This window comes from Leptodactylus fuscus, chromosome 6 (genome assembly GCF_031893055.1).
Source record: "Leptodactylus fuscus isolate aLepFus1 chromosome 6, aLepFus1.hap2, whole genome shotgun sequence".
Lineage (NCBI taxonomy): Eukaryota > Metazoa > Chordata > Amphibia > Anura > Leptodactylidae > Leptodactylus > Leptodactylus fuscus.
Genome location: NC_134270.1, coordinates 160,271,415 through 160,285,069, shown reverse-complemented (window position 1 = coordinate 160,285,069; position 13,655 = coordinate 160,271,415). Strand labels below are relative to the sequence as shown.

Genomic DNA, 13,655 nt, shown 5'->3' with positions numbered 1-13,655 from the left:
TAGTGTAACAATATAAATAGAAGTATTAGACGCCAGGACAGTCACCCCGGTCGTCTAACATCAGGCACAATACAGAACCCTCACCATCATGCGGCGTGCTACTCCTTCCAGCTGAGTAGCTTCAAGTCTCATGCGTTGAGCAATCCTCAGTGGCGGTCCTCCCTCAGGGGCAGGTAGAGACCTATGCGCCAACACGTTATTCCCAGAAACAAAGTGCAACTGTACCGCGGCCGTGTCATTCTTCAGCGCAAGGAGACCCTGCCACACAATTGGGTATTTCTGAAAGCAATAAGAAACGGGTTAAGCATGTACAATAAGAGTTAGAAGTAATCATGGAGTCAAGATCGGTCACATTATCATAGGATACGTCACAATAGAACAATGATATAATGCAGGTTACAGATTAATCCACTGCGGTTACAAAATCAAACTAGTCCCTGGGGCGTGAATACTTTTACTGCACCATATCAATGCTATCCAGCACTATTACAGACATACTCACCGTCAGCAGCTGTACCATGTCCACTGATCTTTGGGGAGGTTCTTGTTTGGGAAGAGACTGGACATCAGACCTTTGGAGAGCACTGGCTGTGGAGGACATGAAGGCGGCCTGTTTCTGGGACTGGTGGGGGGAGGGTAGTTCTTGTTTCATACTGATGGTGACCGGAGACGGATAGGAAGTTTGAGATGTATCTACTGACGGTCTCTGTATGTGCTGAATGTGAGACTCCATCTGACCAGTATGCCTGCTAAGGGGTGCATGATGAGCCTCACTAACCGATGACTGCACTACTTTAGGGTCTTGGCCGATTTGTGGGGTTTTGCTCCGACCAGGTGGATTTGCATGTGAATGTTCACCGTCAGGACCTCCCTAGAAGAGAGATACGCATGCATTACAAATAGAAAGGTTTAAGCAATATATACAAATCATAAGACTATATATACACAGTATATACACACACATATGTGTGAGGTCCAGCAAAAAAACAGATCTGCAGCAACATCCTATTAAATTTCTGTTTTCAGCCATATGCAGGTTTATGAACACAGTTTTCATGAGTGGATATTCAGAACAACAAATATGAATACTCCGCTCCTGCAACGTAAAAGTTTTCTTACCTGGGATGGGGTCATACTCCGTGACTGCAGGCCCATGGCTGATGCACCAGAAAACTGCGGATGAGACAGCTGGGCAGCAGGATGATAGTTGCGGATGTCCGTGTACACTGGTCGGTAGTCATGAAATGAGCTCCCAGAAGGATGGATAAGAGGCACACCGTGTGACACTACAACTGGCTGAGGTAAGCTCAGGCCGCTCAACATTCTGGCATCGTTGTGTTGGGAATGAGACATTTTGACATCAGGTTGTTTGGCCATTTCCTTCACAGGCTGTGGGGTTTTACTGGCAGGAGGAGTCTTGACAGGACCTTCAGGGGTTCGAGACCGCCTGGACTCTTGATGGTGTTCACCGACAGCAGAGATGTGAGAGTGCATCATCATGCGGACATCGCGGGGCAATATGACATCTTGTGGAACACTATACGGATCCAGGCGCATCCCTGGGGTAGGCATACGATAGTCATGTTGCATCACCAGAACTTCAGATTGGACATGTGCTGAACTTCGGCCCACAGGATGATGGTAATGCATGTCCTCATCGGCAGCGTGCTGGGAAGACATTGAAGGGAGTACCACTTCTCTAATAGTCGCTGGTTGCGGAGTGCTGGATCTCTGAGGTCTGACGTCCATCTGAGGCTGCATAGCTGCTCTGGGAGAATGAAGGGCTTCTGGTCGGATACCATACTGCATCGCTGGCAGTGGCGGGGTATTGATTCGGACATCACCTTGAGACAAGTGTCCTAGAGAGACGGGCTGGGTTACGCTATGAGGTGGCATAATGACAGTCTGTTCTGGGTGCATACTCGGGATGTATGGAGGCACTGGTATTCCTGGACCCAGCATAACTGAGGCATTGTTAGTTAAGGCAGGAGAAGCTGTAACACTGGGGTGACAAGACCTGGCAAATGGAGATGGAGAATGGCCAGTAGTACAAGGTGAATGAGGCTCCTGTTTAATATTTAGATGAGGGAGAGCCCTGTCTGTCGGCGTATTGGATCCAGAAGTCACATGATTTGCCTCTGGTGGTAACTTGCTTGTTAATGAAGAATGGTGGGGGCTCATATTAGTCGCCTGAAGCACTTTCGACTCTATGACCTCTGTCATCTTTTTACCAGCAGGGACCATCTGACCAGGTAGCATCTGGCTGTGCATTAGAACTGGAGCAGCATTCTGGGAAAGTACTTTCACTGCTGTTTGCGAGGATGCATTGGGACCACTAATGTGGCTTGACTCCGATTTCTCCAGCGATGACCGTTCTTGCTTTATACTTGATATGACTGGTGATGCATTGTACTGTTGGTAACCCGAGGGAGTCTGCGGTCCTTTTGGCAACATCTGAGATGGAGCAATTGGTTCCTGTTTGATCTGGGACTTTGACACAGACTGTTGAATCTCTATATCGACAGCACTTGCAGGGGGAATCTGGCTAATCTTTGCGCTAATTCGCTGGGGTCCCTCTGTTTTCTGCCCAGAGTAAGTTAATAGCATTACTCCCTGTGAGGTGTTCACTCTGAGCCCAGGGCTTGGCCCGGTTTCGGTGGGTCGCTCCTCTATAACAGTCATTGTTGGCTTTATGCAGGCACGACTGTCATTAGCGTTCTGTCTCACCTTGACCTTCTGGGATGGGATACAAGGTGGTGCGGGCTGATGTTGGGTATGCTTTGCCGAGGTTATCCTTGGAAAGTCATCGGGATCAAAACTGGGAGGCATTCTACTAATAACAGAGGTAGGCTTATGGGCCACTATAGTGCCCTTTTCTTGAAACGCCGGTGCTTCAGCCGCTGGTGGGACAACGGTGTTGGTAAGCGGAACAGCTGATTTCTCTTCCGACACTGGCTTAATAGCTTCTACTTGAGGATGAATGGGTTCTTCTACATGTGACGCAGGGACAGGCTCAGAGATGGCTGCCGTAACGATACTAGGGGTGCTGCTGGCCGAGGACACGTATTTTGGTTCCATTAATATCTTTCTTAAGGTGCTTGAGCTTGTATCCACATCAGAGGCCTTGGTATCAGGGGGTAATGCAGGAGGTGGAGTAGAAATGGAAGAATTCTCTTCATGCCTAACAATCCAGTCAGACATTATTGCTGGAGCTGAATGTGCAAGAGGGGATGCAGACACGGGGGCTCCAGCTTTCCCTGGGGTAGCAGACAGAACTGAAGATGTAGTTACCCCGGGTGGAGTAACTGGGGCACTTTCAGTACTGGAACGTAGCTTGAAGCTGCTCTGACTAACATCATCAATGTAAAGTGGTTGGGGTGAGTCGCTCATATTGGTAGCGCCTGATATCTCTTCATCTTTAAATTCCTCATCTCCTTCCTTAGAAATGGTGTCAGAAGAAGAATTTAGGCTGGTATCCATAGCTGGATTATCAGGGTTTGCGGATGCAGACTCTTCACCAGGCTGTTCCTTTTGACCTTCATCTGAGGAGACCTTTTCATCTTTTGCAGGGGATTTCCCTTGAACATTCCCATGTACAAACACATTGGTGTCTACGGGCTCACGGCTCTTACCACCTTTTCGTCTTTTCTTGGGTCCCTTTGCACGACCCTTTTGTTTTGGAGGAAAGTCCCGTAAAGGTTCACATTCTTTGGCAGAATTTGAAGACTCAGTGAAGGCAGATTCGGGCTCTTTTCGTTCTATCGATGCGGTCTGCTCCGACGCAGCAGGGGCAGGCGTTGCACTGTCAGAGTTGGGGGTGGTATCAGACTGTAAGATGAGATTTACCGCTTGGTCTGTCTCAGGCTGCAAGTCATCTGGCTGAGAGGCAGCAGAAGCCGTGGCTGATTCAGGAGGAATTTCCGCTTCCCTGTCTGTCGGATACGTTGGAGCAGGAGGAAAACTTTCAGTGTCGGTAGAAATATCACAAATAATGGAGCCAATAGCTGCTGCCAATTCGGTCTCACTGGCTTGGTGTGCAGGCTTTTCGCCATCCTCTTCTGATCGAGCCTCTGATACTTCCCCACTTTGGGGGTCTTTATAAGCTGGAATGGCAGCGTTTTCCGTGATCTTCTCAATGTTTTCGACGGCTTGCTCCAGTTCTATTTGTCGCGCCAGCTGCACGGCTTCAGAGGAAATCTTGGATTCTTTCACAGTATCTTTGTCAGGAGTTTCGGGAAAAGCGGTTTCAGGTGGATTTGTAAAAGGTGGAGAAACATTCTCTTCTTTCTGAGGACTTTTAATTTTGACAGGAGAAACCACAACGGACTCCCCATCTTCATGTGGCCTCAGAGCATCCTTCACATCTGCAGCATTAAGACGAATTTCTACCTTTTTCAAATGAGGAATATTTTTAGGATTTTTCGGCCTTCCAACTTTAGGTTTAGTATTTTTCTCCAGAGGGGATATCTTCTTGTCAGGCAATTCAGAAACAGGTTTCTCCACAGGACCTTTCTCTGGCTCCACATCTTTTAAGTCTGGATTGACATCCCCAGTTTCATCTTTGTCTAGTCGTGTCTTGGAGGTCTCTTCAGCCTGTGCCTCGGCCATTTCATTGCCATCTTCACTGGTTTCTGTTACACTCTCCTGGGCCTGTGGTGCAAGGTCATTTTTATTCTTTTTACCCTGCTGACTACTGGACACAGGTGAATGGCTCTGAGACAGTTTCTGAGATCTTGGAGACCGCCATCCTTCTACTGGTTTTGCATTTTCAATGGGTTCTTTACTATCTGTATCCTCATTGTCTTGTTTCAATGTCTCTGCTTTAATAGGAGATATATCACCAACAGGTTTCTTGCGAACCTTTGGTGGCCGCCCTCTTCGTGGAGTAGGGGGTGCAGTAACTGGAGGATCTGTAACATCTTTTTCTGATCTTTTTCTTGTAGATCTGGAAGTCTCCGTGGATTCTTTAGCTGAAGACACTCCATCGTTATCGCCTGTGGTAGCGTACACGGATCTAACATTTCTTCGTGTTCGAGGCAAAGCAGGCTCTGAGATGTCGGGTTCTGGAACAGCACTTGGAGATTTTGCAGAGCTTCTTGATCCTCTTTCATGCTCGCTTTTTATTTCTAGGTGTTTCTGGGGATCTCCACGTGGGGATGACGACCTGTTACGCTTCTCACGGTCAATCCTCACACTTTTTCTGGTGGCTGGTTTATCAGAAACGTTTGCCCTTTTGCCTTTAGGTGCCTTTTTGTTTTTTACTGCATTAAGAGGTTCTACTTCTGTGTCGATTTCAGGAATAAGAGGTTCAACTTCTTCTGGGACAGTCTCGGATTTCTGGCACACCTCTGCATCGCTACTTGTAAAAACTGGAGCTTCTTCTTCAAAAGTTTCAACAGGTTCTTCTATCTTCTTCTCAGGCTTGGAAGGAGAGACAACCGGTGAATCATTTTTCGGTTCTGTAACCGGATCAGCACTGATCTCAGAAAAGGAGGCTCCTGGTGTTGGCGGCTTTGTATCCAAGTAGGAAGGCTGTTCTGTAATCGTAATCTCTTCGGGCACATGAGGGGTAGTAGGCAGTGTTTCTGTTTCTACAACAACTTGAGCAGCTTCTACTGGGAGTGGTGGTGGTGGCGGTGGTGGGACTGGTGCAGGTATAGGAGTGACCAAACTGGGAGGGTTAGGTTCCTCAACAGCAGGCTCACAAGGTTCGGCGGGCTTCTCTTCTGCTGTCTCAGGAGGATGGGGTGGTGTTTTTTCATCAGATACTTTTTCTTGGACTGGTGCTATAGGCTCTGGTTGAGGAGGTGCTGCTGGTGTTGGCACAACGGGCACAGGCAATTTAATCTCTTGCTCTTTACGTTCTGGTGAAGACTCTGGAGTTTTAGGCCGAATCTCTTTTTCTTCAACTTTTTCTACCTCTTTTGGCTTTTGGTCTTTTTCTTTCTCCTTCTGCTGCATTTTTGTGAGCTCAACAAATCGACTATGAAACAGGACCACCGGTTCTTGCACAAGGTCTGAAGCATAACTGATCCCATCAGAAGAAAGCTGTCTACCGTAAGGACGAAACACGCCTATATCTGTATCTTCATCTTTCTTCTCCAGATGCTGGAGTCTTTTGGAGTCCTGTTCAAAGATTGAACTGTGGAGGAAACGGGAGGCAAACAGTTCTTGTTTTTCTTGTTCCTCTTCTTTGTGGTCCTCTTTCTTGTCATCTGATTTACCGTCAGAATCTGTTCGGATTTTCTTTTTTTTCATATACCATGATGGAATAGGTCTTGGAGCAGAGTCAACTTTCTCTTTATCTTTATTACTGCGAAAATTAGCAAATCTGGAATCCCAGTCTAAAAAAGACCAATTTTCTTCACGAGAAGAGGAGAGCGATTTTGCCCTCTCTAATAAGGCCTTTGTATCCGGCGTGATAGTTTTATCCAATGCAAATGAGTAAAACTTATTTCTTTCCAATGAACCAGATATCCGTTCTTCCTTGTCTCTTAGCTTATCTTCTCCATCCCGCAATAAAAAAGAAAACCTTGAACCGTCTAGAAGGGAAGAAACTTTAGGGGAAGCTGGTTTTTGATCGCTATCTTCATCGGAGTCTGATGGAACTTCCCCAGGTTCTAGGTCTCTGGGACGCTTCCTAATGGCCTCTCTTTTTATGATGTTGCTAGGAAAGCTAATGTCCACCCTGTTGCTTTCTTGTTTGAGCTGATTATCCCATTTTCCGTATTCCTCTTCGGGGCTCATAGCAATGATTTTACCTTTGGAAGGATCGGTTAAGTTTTCCTTTTTGATAGGCTCGCCCGATAGTAACTTAAAATGTTCATCTTTAAAAGCCACATTAGGAAACATGCTCTTGTCATCCGCATGGGGCGACTCTTTGAATTCTTTAATAGGTATTAGCCTTGGGGAACCAACTGCATAATCCTCCTCATTGAACCCAAAAGGTCTCATACCTGGAGAACAAGCCAGTCTATCAGACTCATCGCTTATCTGGCGAGAACTTCGATAGTGTCTTTCTGGCTTGATTTCATATTCCAAATGATCGTTCTTTTTTTTTTTCGTTGGAGGGGAGTCGTCTGTGACATCTTGTGGAGGTTTCCCGACTTCGTGCACGAGGCTGCGTCTTTCGTACTCCTCGGCTTCTTTGTTAGGACTCCTAAATTTTTCAGACTTCAAATTCTCCATCTCCATCTGCTGCTTCAGCTTTCGGTTTTGCTCCATCTGTTTCCTGTAGCTCTGCGTGTGATCGATGTCGATTGCAAGTTTTTCTTCTGTTTCTGATCTCTCCATGCCCACTGTTTCTCTAGAAGGAAGGCTGTACATTTTCCTATCATCTTTAGTAGAGTCTTTATCAATGTCTTCAGACGAGAGTGAATGCCTCTGAAGGCTTTTCACAAATGACATCTTTTTAGAAGTTTGTTCCGGAGAATCAAATTGTTCATCTACTGATTCTCCTAAACGAAACTGCAGTTCTGAATTGGACCGACCAGAGACCCCAACAGGCAACAAATCTTGACCATCCTTAGGACTGGTCATAGAGAAAAGTCTTTCAGGTTTGATTTTTCGACTCTCTCTTTTTAATAGATCTTTTCTAGAACCCTTCCTTTCAAAATCACCATCCCGACCCACAGTAAAGTCTCTTGAAGTTACAGGCTCAAGTGGTTTCCTTAAGCCTAGACGACTATCCTCCTCCTCTTGATTACTCCTTCGAACATCAAGTTTTTGCCGCTCACATTTTAAATTTGCATCAGCAAAACGTCGTTTTCGAGCTTCTAACTTGTCTAGATCGGCAGCCATGGTGACGCCCTCTGCAGGCTGCTCCGACTTTAAGTGCTTCTTTAGTTTTTGTTTGCCCTCTTTGTCCACAACTTCAATGTGGCTGGAGAGTAGCTTCTCTTTTGGCACCTTAGTTCTCACTGATTCGGCTTTAAGTTGCTCAAACTTAGGCTGTTCGAGTCTGATCATCTGAATTTTCTGATCTGATGAAGGTGATTTTATAGACTCACCATCCATCTTGATTTTTGAAGTCTTATCTCCTCCAGGAGGTTCAAAGACTTTCCCTTCCTTTTCATTTACTCTTGTAAGAACAACACAAGGCATGAGGTCCAAGCGGATTTTAGATGTACAGTCCTTGTCATTTTTCTCTTTGGCCAGCTGCTTGGCACTCCCTTTCTGTTTCTCTAAGCTGGGCTCCTTTTCATTATCTTGATCTGTTTCAGAAGATTGGGAACTTGTAGAGGGATTTTTGGATTTTCGTTTTGACCTCTCCGATTTGTCTTTTTCACCTTTTTCAGCCTTCTCCTTGCGAAGTAGACGCTTCTCTTTATCAAATCGATCTGAATCAAAAGTGCGCTCTTTTTCTATTTTTTCACTTTTCATGTAACGATCAATCCTAGCTTTGTCGAGTTTATCAAACCTTGAAGGAGAGACAGAACTACAACTCCCACTGCGGTCAGATGAGCGGCTGTAAATTCTACGCTCTGGGTCACTGGCAATTCGTTCAGACTGTGATGGCGATGCAGCAGGACTCTGTGGTCGTCTTGAATGGGTTGGACTTTGGCTACGTTCTGTCTGTCTCCGTTCAGTATCCCGCTCCCGATCGGTCTCAAAGCGTTCTCGTTCCCTCTCTCGTTCCCGTCTGTAACTATATTCCCGGATGTCCTGTTCGTATGGATCTCTGTAGTCCCTATATTCTCTTGACTCATCATAGTATCGCTGCTCATAATAATCGCCTTGATATGAATCCCAGTCTGGGTAGAACTCTCTGCTCCGAGCAGGGTACTCTCTTCTCGTTTCCTCCTGATATGCCCCCACAGTCCTGACACTGTCATAATAAGTCCGTTCCGTGGAAGTAAATTCATGGTATGATCCCCTTCGGGTCTCATCACCTCTGGAAAGAAGAAAACAAACAGCAAATTAGTTTTCATGCACAAATCCAACCTGAATAGCTCATACTGTCTATACAATCACATATGTTAAGTTCATGTTAGTGTTGGCTCGCCATTGCTCTGGTTCGTCAGAGGGTCAGAAAAATGGACTGGTGGACTGCTAAAATAGCGGTTACATTCAGAGTCCAGAAGATCCTGTTGACTATAAAGGGGTCCTTTGTTTTAAAACTGAAAATCGTGGATGAAGACTTCATACATGAAGGACTTTCTGGTTATTGAGTTCGGGCAGACACTGAGACAGTCTCTCCAATAGGGACTCTGATGCAAATGTGAACGTAGCCTTACATAAAACTTTAACATTTATATAAGGCTATGTTCATAGTTACTTCTGAGACTCCTAATGTGAAAGTAGCTTTATATAATTGTTATTTATGTAAGGATGGCAGAAAATAGAAATGTTGCAGAGAGCTGTATGAACAAATCTCTATGCAGGTAACTGTTACAACAGCATTAGCTAAAAAGACCTGATTTAATAGAGCACGCTGAAGTGTTTTTGGCTCTCTGCAATGGGCTACTTCTACAACCCCTTTCCTGACAGATGTAGGGGTTTCTAGGTTGGACGCTACAGTCAGTCAGACCAGAATGGACTGGGTTGTGGAGCAGTTCACTGCAGAGAACAAAAGAACAATTCAGTGTGTGGTATTGCCCTCTGAGCATCTGCAGGCATAGCATGCACTAGATTAAAACAATTCTTTCAAGAAAAAAAAAAAGAAAAAAGAGCAGTTCTTTTTATAGTGATGCTGATATCACCCCCCAGATACAGATATGTTTAAACCACTCTCCAGGGCTCCAACCTAGCTCGGTCAGCAGTTCTTAAGGATCAAAACTGCTGACAGACTCCTTTTACTCTCACCTATGAATACCTTGTGTACAGTAAATAAAAACACGCTCATTTTACAAGACTTCTTACAGATGCATTTATAAAGCGGTTTACACCTGATGGTCATTATTAAACTATGTCCTTGGACAAGGATTTTTCTTGCAAAACCAGGACTGTAAAATGAGAAGCAATACAAGGCTTTATTCTGTTTGGCATTTACTCTATTTTGGCTACAAAAACCATACCAAGCCTCCACTTACTGAAGAGATCACTGGTATATGCCGGTGAACATGTTTTGCACTATTTCTGTTACAGTGACGCTAGGTTCACACTAGCGCCCGGACTCCGTTTTCAGGTTTCCGTCTTCTGCATGCAGAAGACGGAAAGCTGTCAGACCGGGTTCGGCCGTGAGCGCCGGTGAGCATTTTATGCTCTCCGCCGCAAAACCGTTTTTTTTTTAAACCGGACACAGAGTACTGCATGTCTGACTGTGTCCGATTTTAAAAAAACTGTTTTGCGGCGGAGAGCATAAAATGCTCACCGGCGCTCACGGCCGGACATCTTTCAGACCCATTCAAATGAATGGGTTTGAAAGAGTCCTGCAGGTTTCCGTCTCCTGCTCAGTTTTGTTCAGGAAACTGAAACCTGCATGAACACAGACCGGGCGCAGATGTGAACGAGCCCTGAGCTTGTCTCATTGCTCATACATCGGCCGTTTTGTTTTGGTGTTGACCCAAACCCACAATGAAGAACACTCACCTTCTTTCTGATATTATTTCATAGATATCCCGAATGTCCTGTCCTGAAGACTCCATAGAACCATAGAAAGCCAACTGGCTCTCTTGATTTGCAAAATCCACCTACAAAAAAAAATACTTCTGTCAAATTACATGAACAGAAAATAATGACCAGTTTATTTATTTTTTTGAGGGAAGGGGCGTCTATAAAAATGTGAGGAGTGTCACACTTATGTACTAAGAAAAATAAAAGGCTTGAGGGACCTACATAGTGCTATAAGCTTGCAGTATACCTCATGCAGCACTTGTTTAGCATCATGCAAGATTATTAGGTCACTGGCTACGTCAATATATGGGAGTAGATCAGTCTAAAAACATTGGGCACCCTTCAATTAAACCTCAAATCATAGGTCTGTCTTATAACCTAAAAGATCTCAGGGCACATTATTTTTTTTAAAAAAAAAAAAAAAAAAAAAAAAAAAAAGAGTTAACTATTTGCTTTCTGTACTAAACCTAGTCTAGTCTCTGCGGCACCAGTGATGGAAGCAGCTACTACATTACCATGAGACTGCCACAAGAAGACATAACAGGAGGAAAGATAGAACTACAGGGAAAGTGGAAATGGGATGATATAGGCAGGGGTTCTAGACACTGTGTGTGTGTAAAGCCTATACATTGTGTGGGGACTGCTATATATATCGAGAAAAAGATTCGGAACGTTTTACCGACTATACACAGAAAATGTAAAAGGAAAAACAACATGAGATGTAATTCAGAAACTGAACCATCTCCCCCCAAAATGATCAGGGTTACCTTAGTGTAGAGATTGAACTGCTTACCAGTAACAAGACAGGTTTAAAGAAATGACAACAACAAGATGCTCAGAGACACAAGGCAGGCGCTCCGCTGCTACATGCTTCGCGTCAGCCTTACAGGCCTCTGGGAAAGCTGAGCTTAGTTAAAAGCTTTCCAGTGTATTATGAATCCCCTGCCATGGATTTAACAAAAAGTAGAAAATCCTAGAAAATCCTAATAATTTCAAGATTTTTTTATTTTTTAATTTTGATGCACTTATTAAGGTGGTCTCTGCACACCTTAACGATATTCCCACCAATCTTCCTCCCCTTGGTCTCTTTTAGAGCTGCTTGGGCAAATTCAATCTCATTGTAGAGAATCAGGGCCATGCCTTTAAAGCGATCATACACCACCTGTCGGGAAAAAAAAAACAAAAACAAGGAAACGTAAGAGCCGCGTCCACTGGGGACTTGGTAAAAGATCAGCGTTCATCTCGTCTGGTTTCAATGAGGATTCTGATTTTAATGGCCGTCTTGTATCCCACGTAGTAAAATGGAATCCATTACTGACTTGATGATGAGGGCTAAATTTGTTTAAAGGTTTTCTCCAGATCTAAAGCTTTTTTAAGAAATGTACTATATTCCACATAAAATCCTTAGCGTTTATTGTTACTGGTAAGACAGCTGTGGGCTTGTAGAGAGGTATATGAATGAGCGCGGCCTCACTTAGCAATGAATATATGGATGTACAATGTATACTGCGTCCTCTCCACAATTTGCTGTCAGGGAAAAGCGGAAGCTCACACATTATTGGCAATACAGATGGTGCAGGCTTTGATCCCATACGTGTACTATAACATGATTATTACAAATACAGTCAGACCAGCTCATTACAAAGGTAGAATTTAGGTTTTCTTCAATTAACAGATCATGGCGTCTGACAATATATGTAATTGTAATTAAAAAGGATGAAAGGACAGGAAAGAATTTAAGAAGATGCAGGATTAACAAGTATATGATCGTCTCATACGGGTTGGTTAACATACCTTAAGCACAGGCCCATAACGGCTAAAATGGCGAGTTAAATACTGCTCTGTGACACTAGAGGACAGGCCATCTATCCACACGCAGTTAGTAGGCATACTTTTCCCAAAGCCGAGCTGTGAATAACAAATGTGCCAACAAGTAAGATCACTAGAACAGACTCACAATGAGTTAAATGCATAGATCTTGCTTTTGTATGAGGTCATAAGATTCATAGTATATTTTTGTTCATTTTATTCAGCATGGCCCTCAAGCTCTACATAATACACATGCTGACTGTATAGAAGGGAATCTCAGATATGTATGCGCCTGGCATTTCCTTACATTAATGCGACTTCATTACAAATACTTTAACCAATGTATCATCTACTAAAGGGAAGGAACAAAAGACAACCAACCGCTGTAAATTCAGAAGGAAGAAACTACATTAACTAGTTTGGACGTCACCCACCCAGTGCTGGACTCATACTGCACTCGGGTTTATTTTACCAGAAAGAGGGCCTATACTAGTTTAGAGTGGTGACAAATACCGATTCACTCTCAAACTATATACCTTCAAACGGTTGTTTCCCAGATACTCGCCGTCCATCTTCTTAATGGCTTTACAGACGCTTGTAATATCGCAGTACTGTAAAAACGCATACTGAGGAACGCCATTCACCTTCTTAACATCAATATCCTGGATAGCACAGGAGATGAATACAGTAAGATCAATAGGGCACTAGTGACATGAATACACACCCAGTGAAAAAGACTGCGTATATACTGGATTATAAACAGACCGGGTGCATGAAAATAACTATATACAGAGAGATCACAAAGAAAGGCCAAGCCCAAGAACCACAATACAAATCCAGCAAATGGAATTTCTGAAATTATATTTCATGGCTCATGTGCTTTAGAGATCTTAGGGTCACATAAAATACACAACAAAACTATGATAAAAACTAATTAAAAATCATATTTCAAAGGATTACACAATTGATCAAATCCTATTTCTAGTAAGGGTCTTATATCTACAAGTGACAACAGTACAAAGCAACATAAATGAGGAGGCCAAAGCAAACGTACCACAATCTCTCCAAATCTCTGAAAAACATTATGGAGGTCCAGGTGGGTGGTGGTTTTCTCCAAGTTGCCAATGAAGAGAGTCCTTGTGGCTTTGGGGTGAAACTCATCTATCCGCTCATCGAGAGGCCGGAATTCATTTTCACTTTCTGTTTCTGGAGGAAATAGAGGACATGCTTGAGATTACTAAATCACTTACATAACGGTGGGGTCAGAGAGTTCAGCACCAGTGTGTTCATTC

At 44.0% G+C, this 13,655-nt stretch overlaps 1 protein-coding gene across 5 annotated transcripts in view; it reads right to left on the bottom strand.

Annotated features, from left to right (window-relative positions):
- SPEN (spen family transcriptional repressor) overlaps positions 1-13,655 on the bottom strand; it is a 54,369-nt gene that overhangs the window by 1,976 nt on the left and 38,738 nt on the right. For 4 of the 5 annotated variants that reach the window (XM_075277821.1, XM_075277822.1, XM_075277826.1 and 1 more), the window contains 8 exons: positions 13,418-13,569; positions 12,900-13,025; positions 12,349-12,462; positions 11,603-11,716; positions 10,531-10,631; positions 1,120-8,893; positions 503-871; positions 85-279 (listed from right to left, as the gene is read on the bottom strand). In XM_075277821.1, the coding sequence (XP_075133922.1) occupies positions 85-279; positions 503-871; positions 1,120-8,893; positions 10,531-10,631; positions 11,603-11,716; positions 12,349-12,462; positions 12,900-13,025; positions 13,418-13,569 (8,945 nt within the window). The remainder of the gene's footprint in view (positions 1-84; positions 280-502; positions 872-1,119; positions 8,894-10,530; positions 10,632-11,602; positions 11,717-12,348; positions 12,463-12,899; positions 13,026-13,417; positions 13,570-13,655) is intronic. The other variant, XM_075277824.1, reaches the window with a different exon arrangement.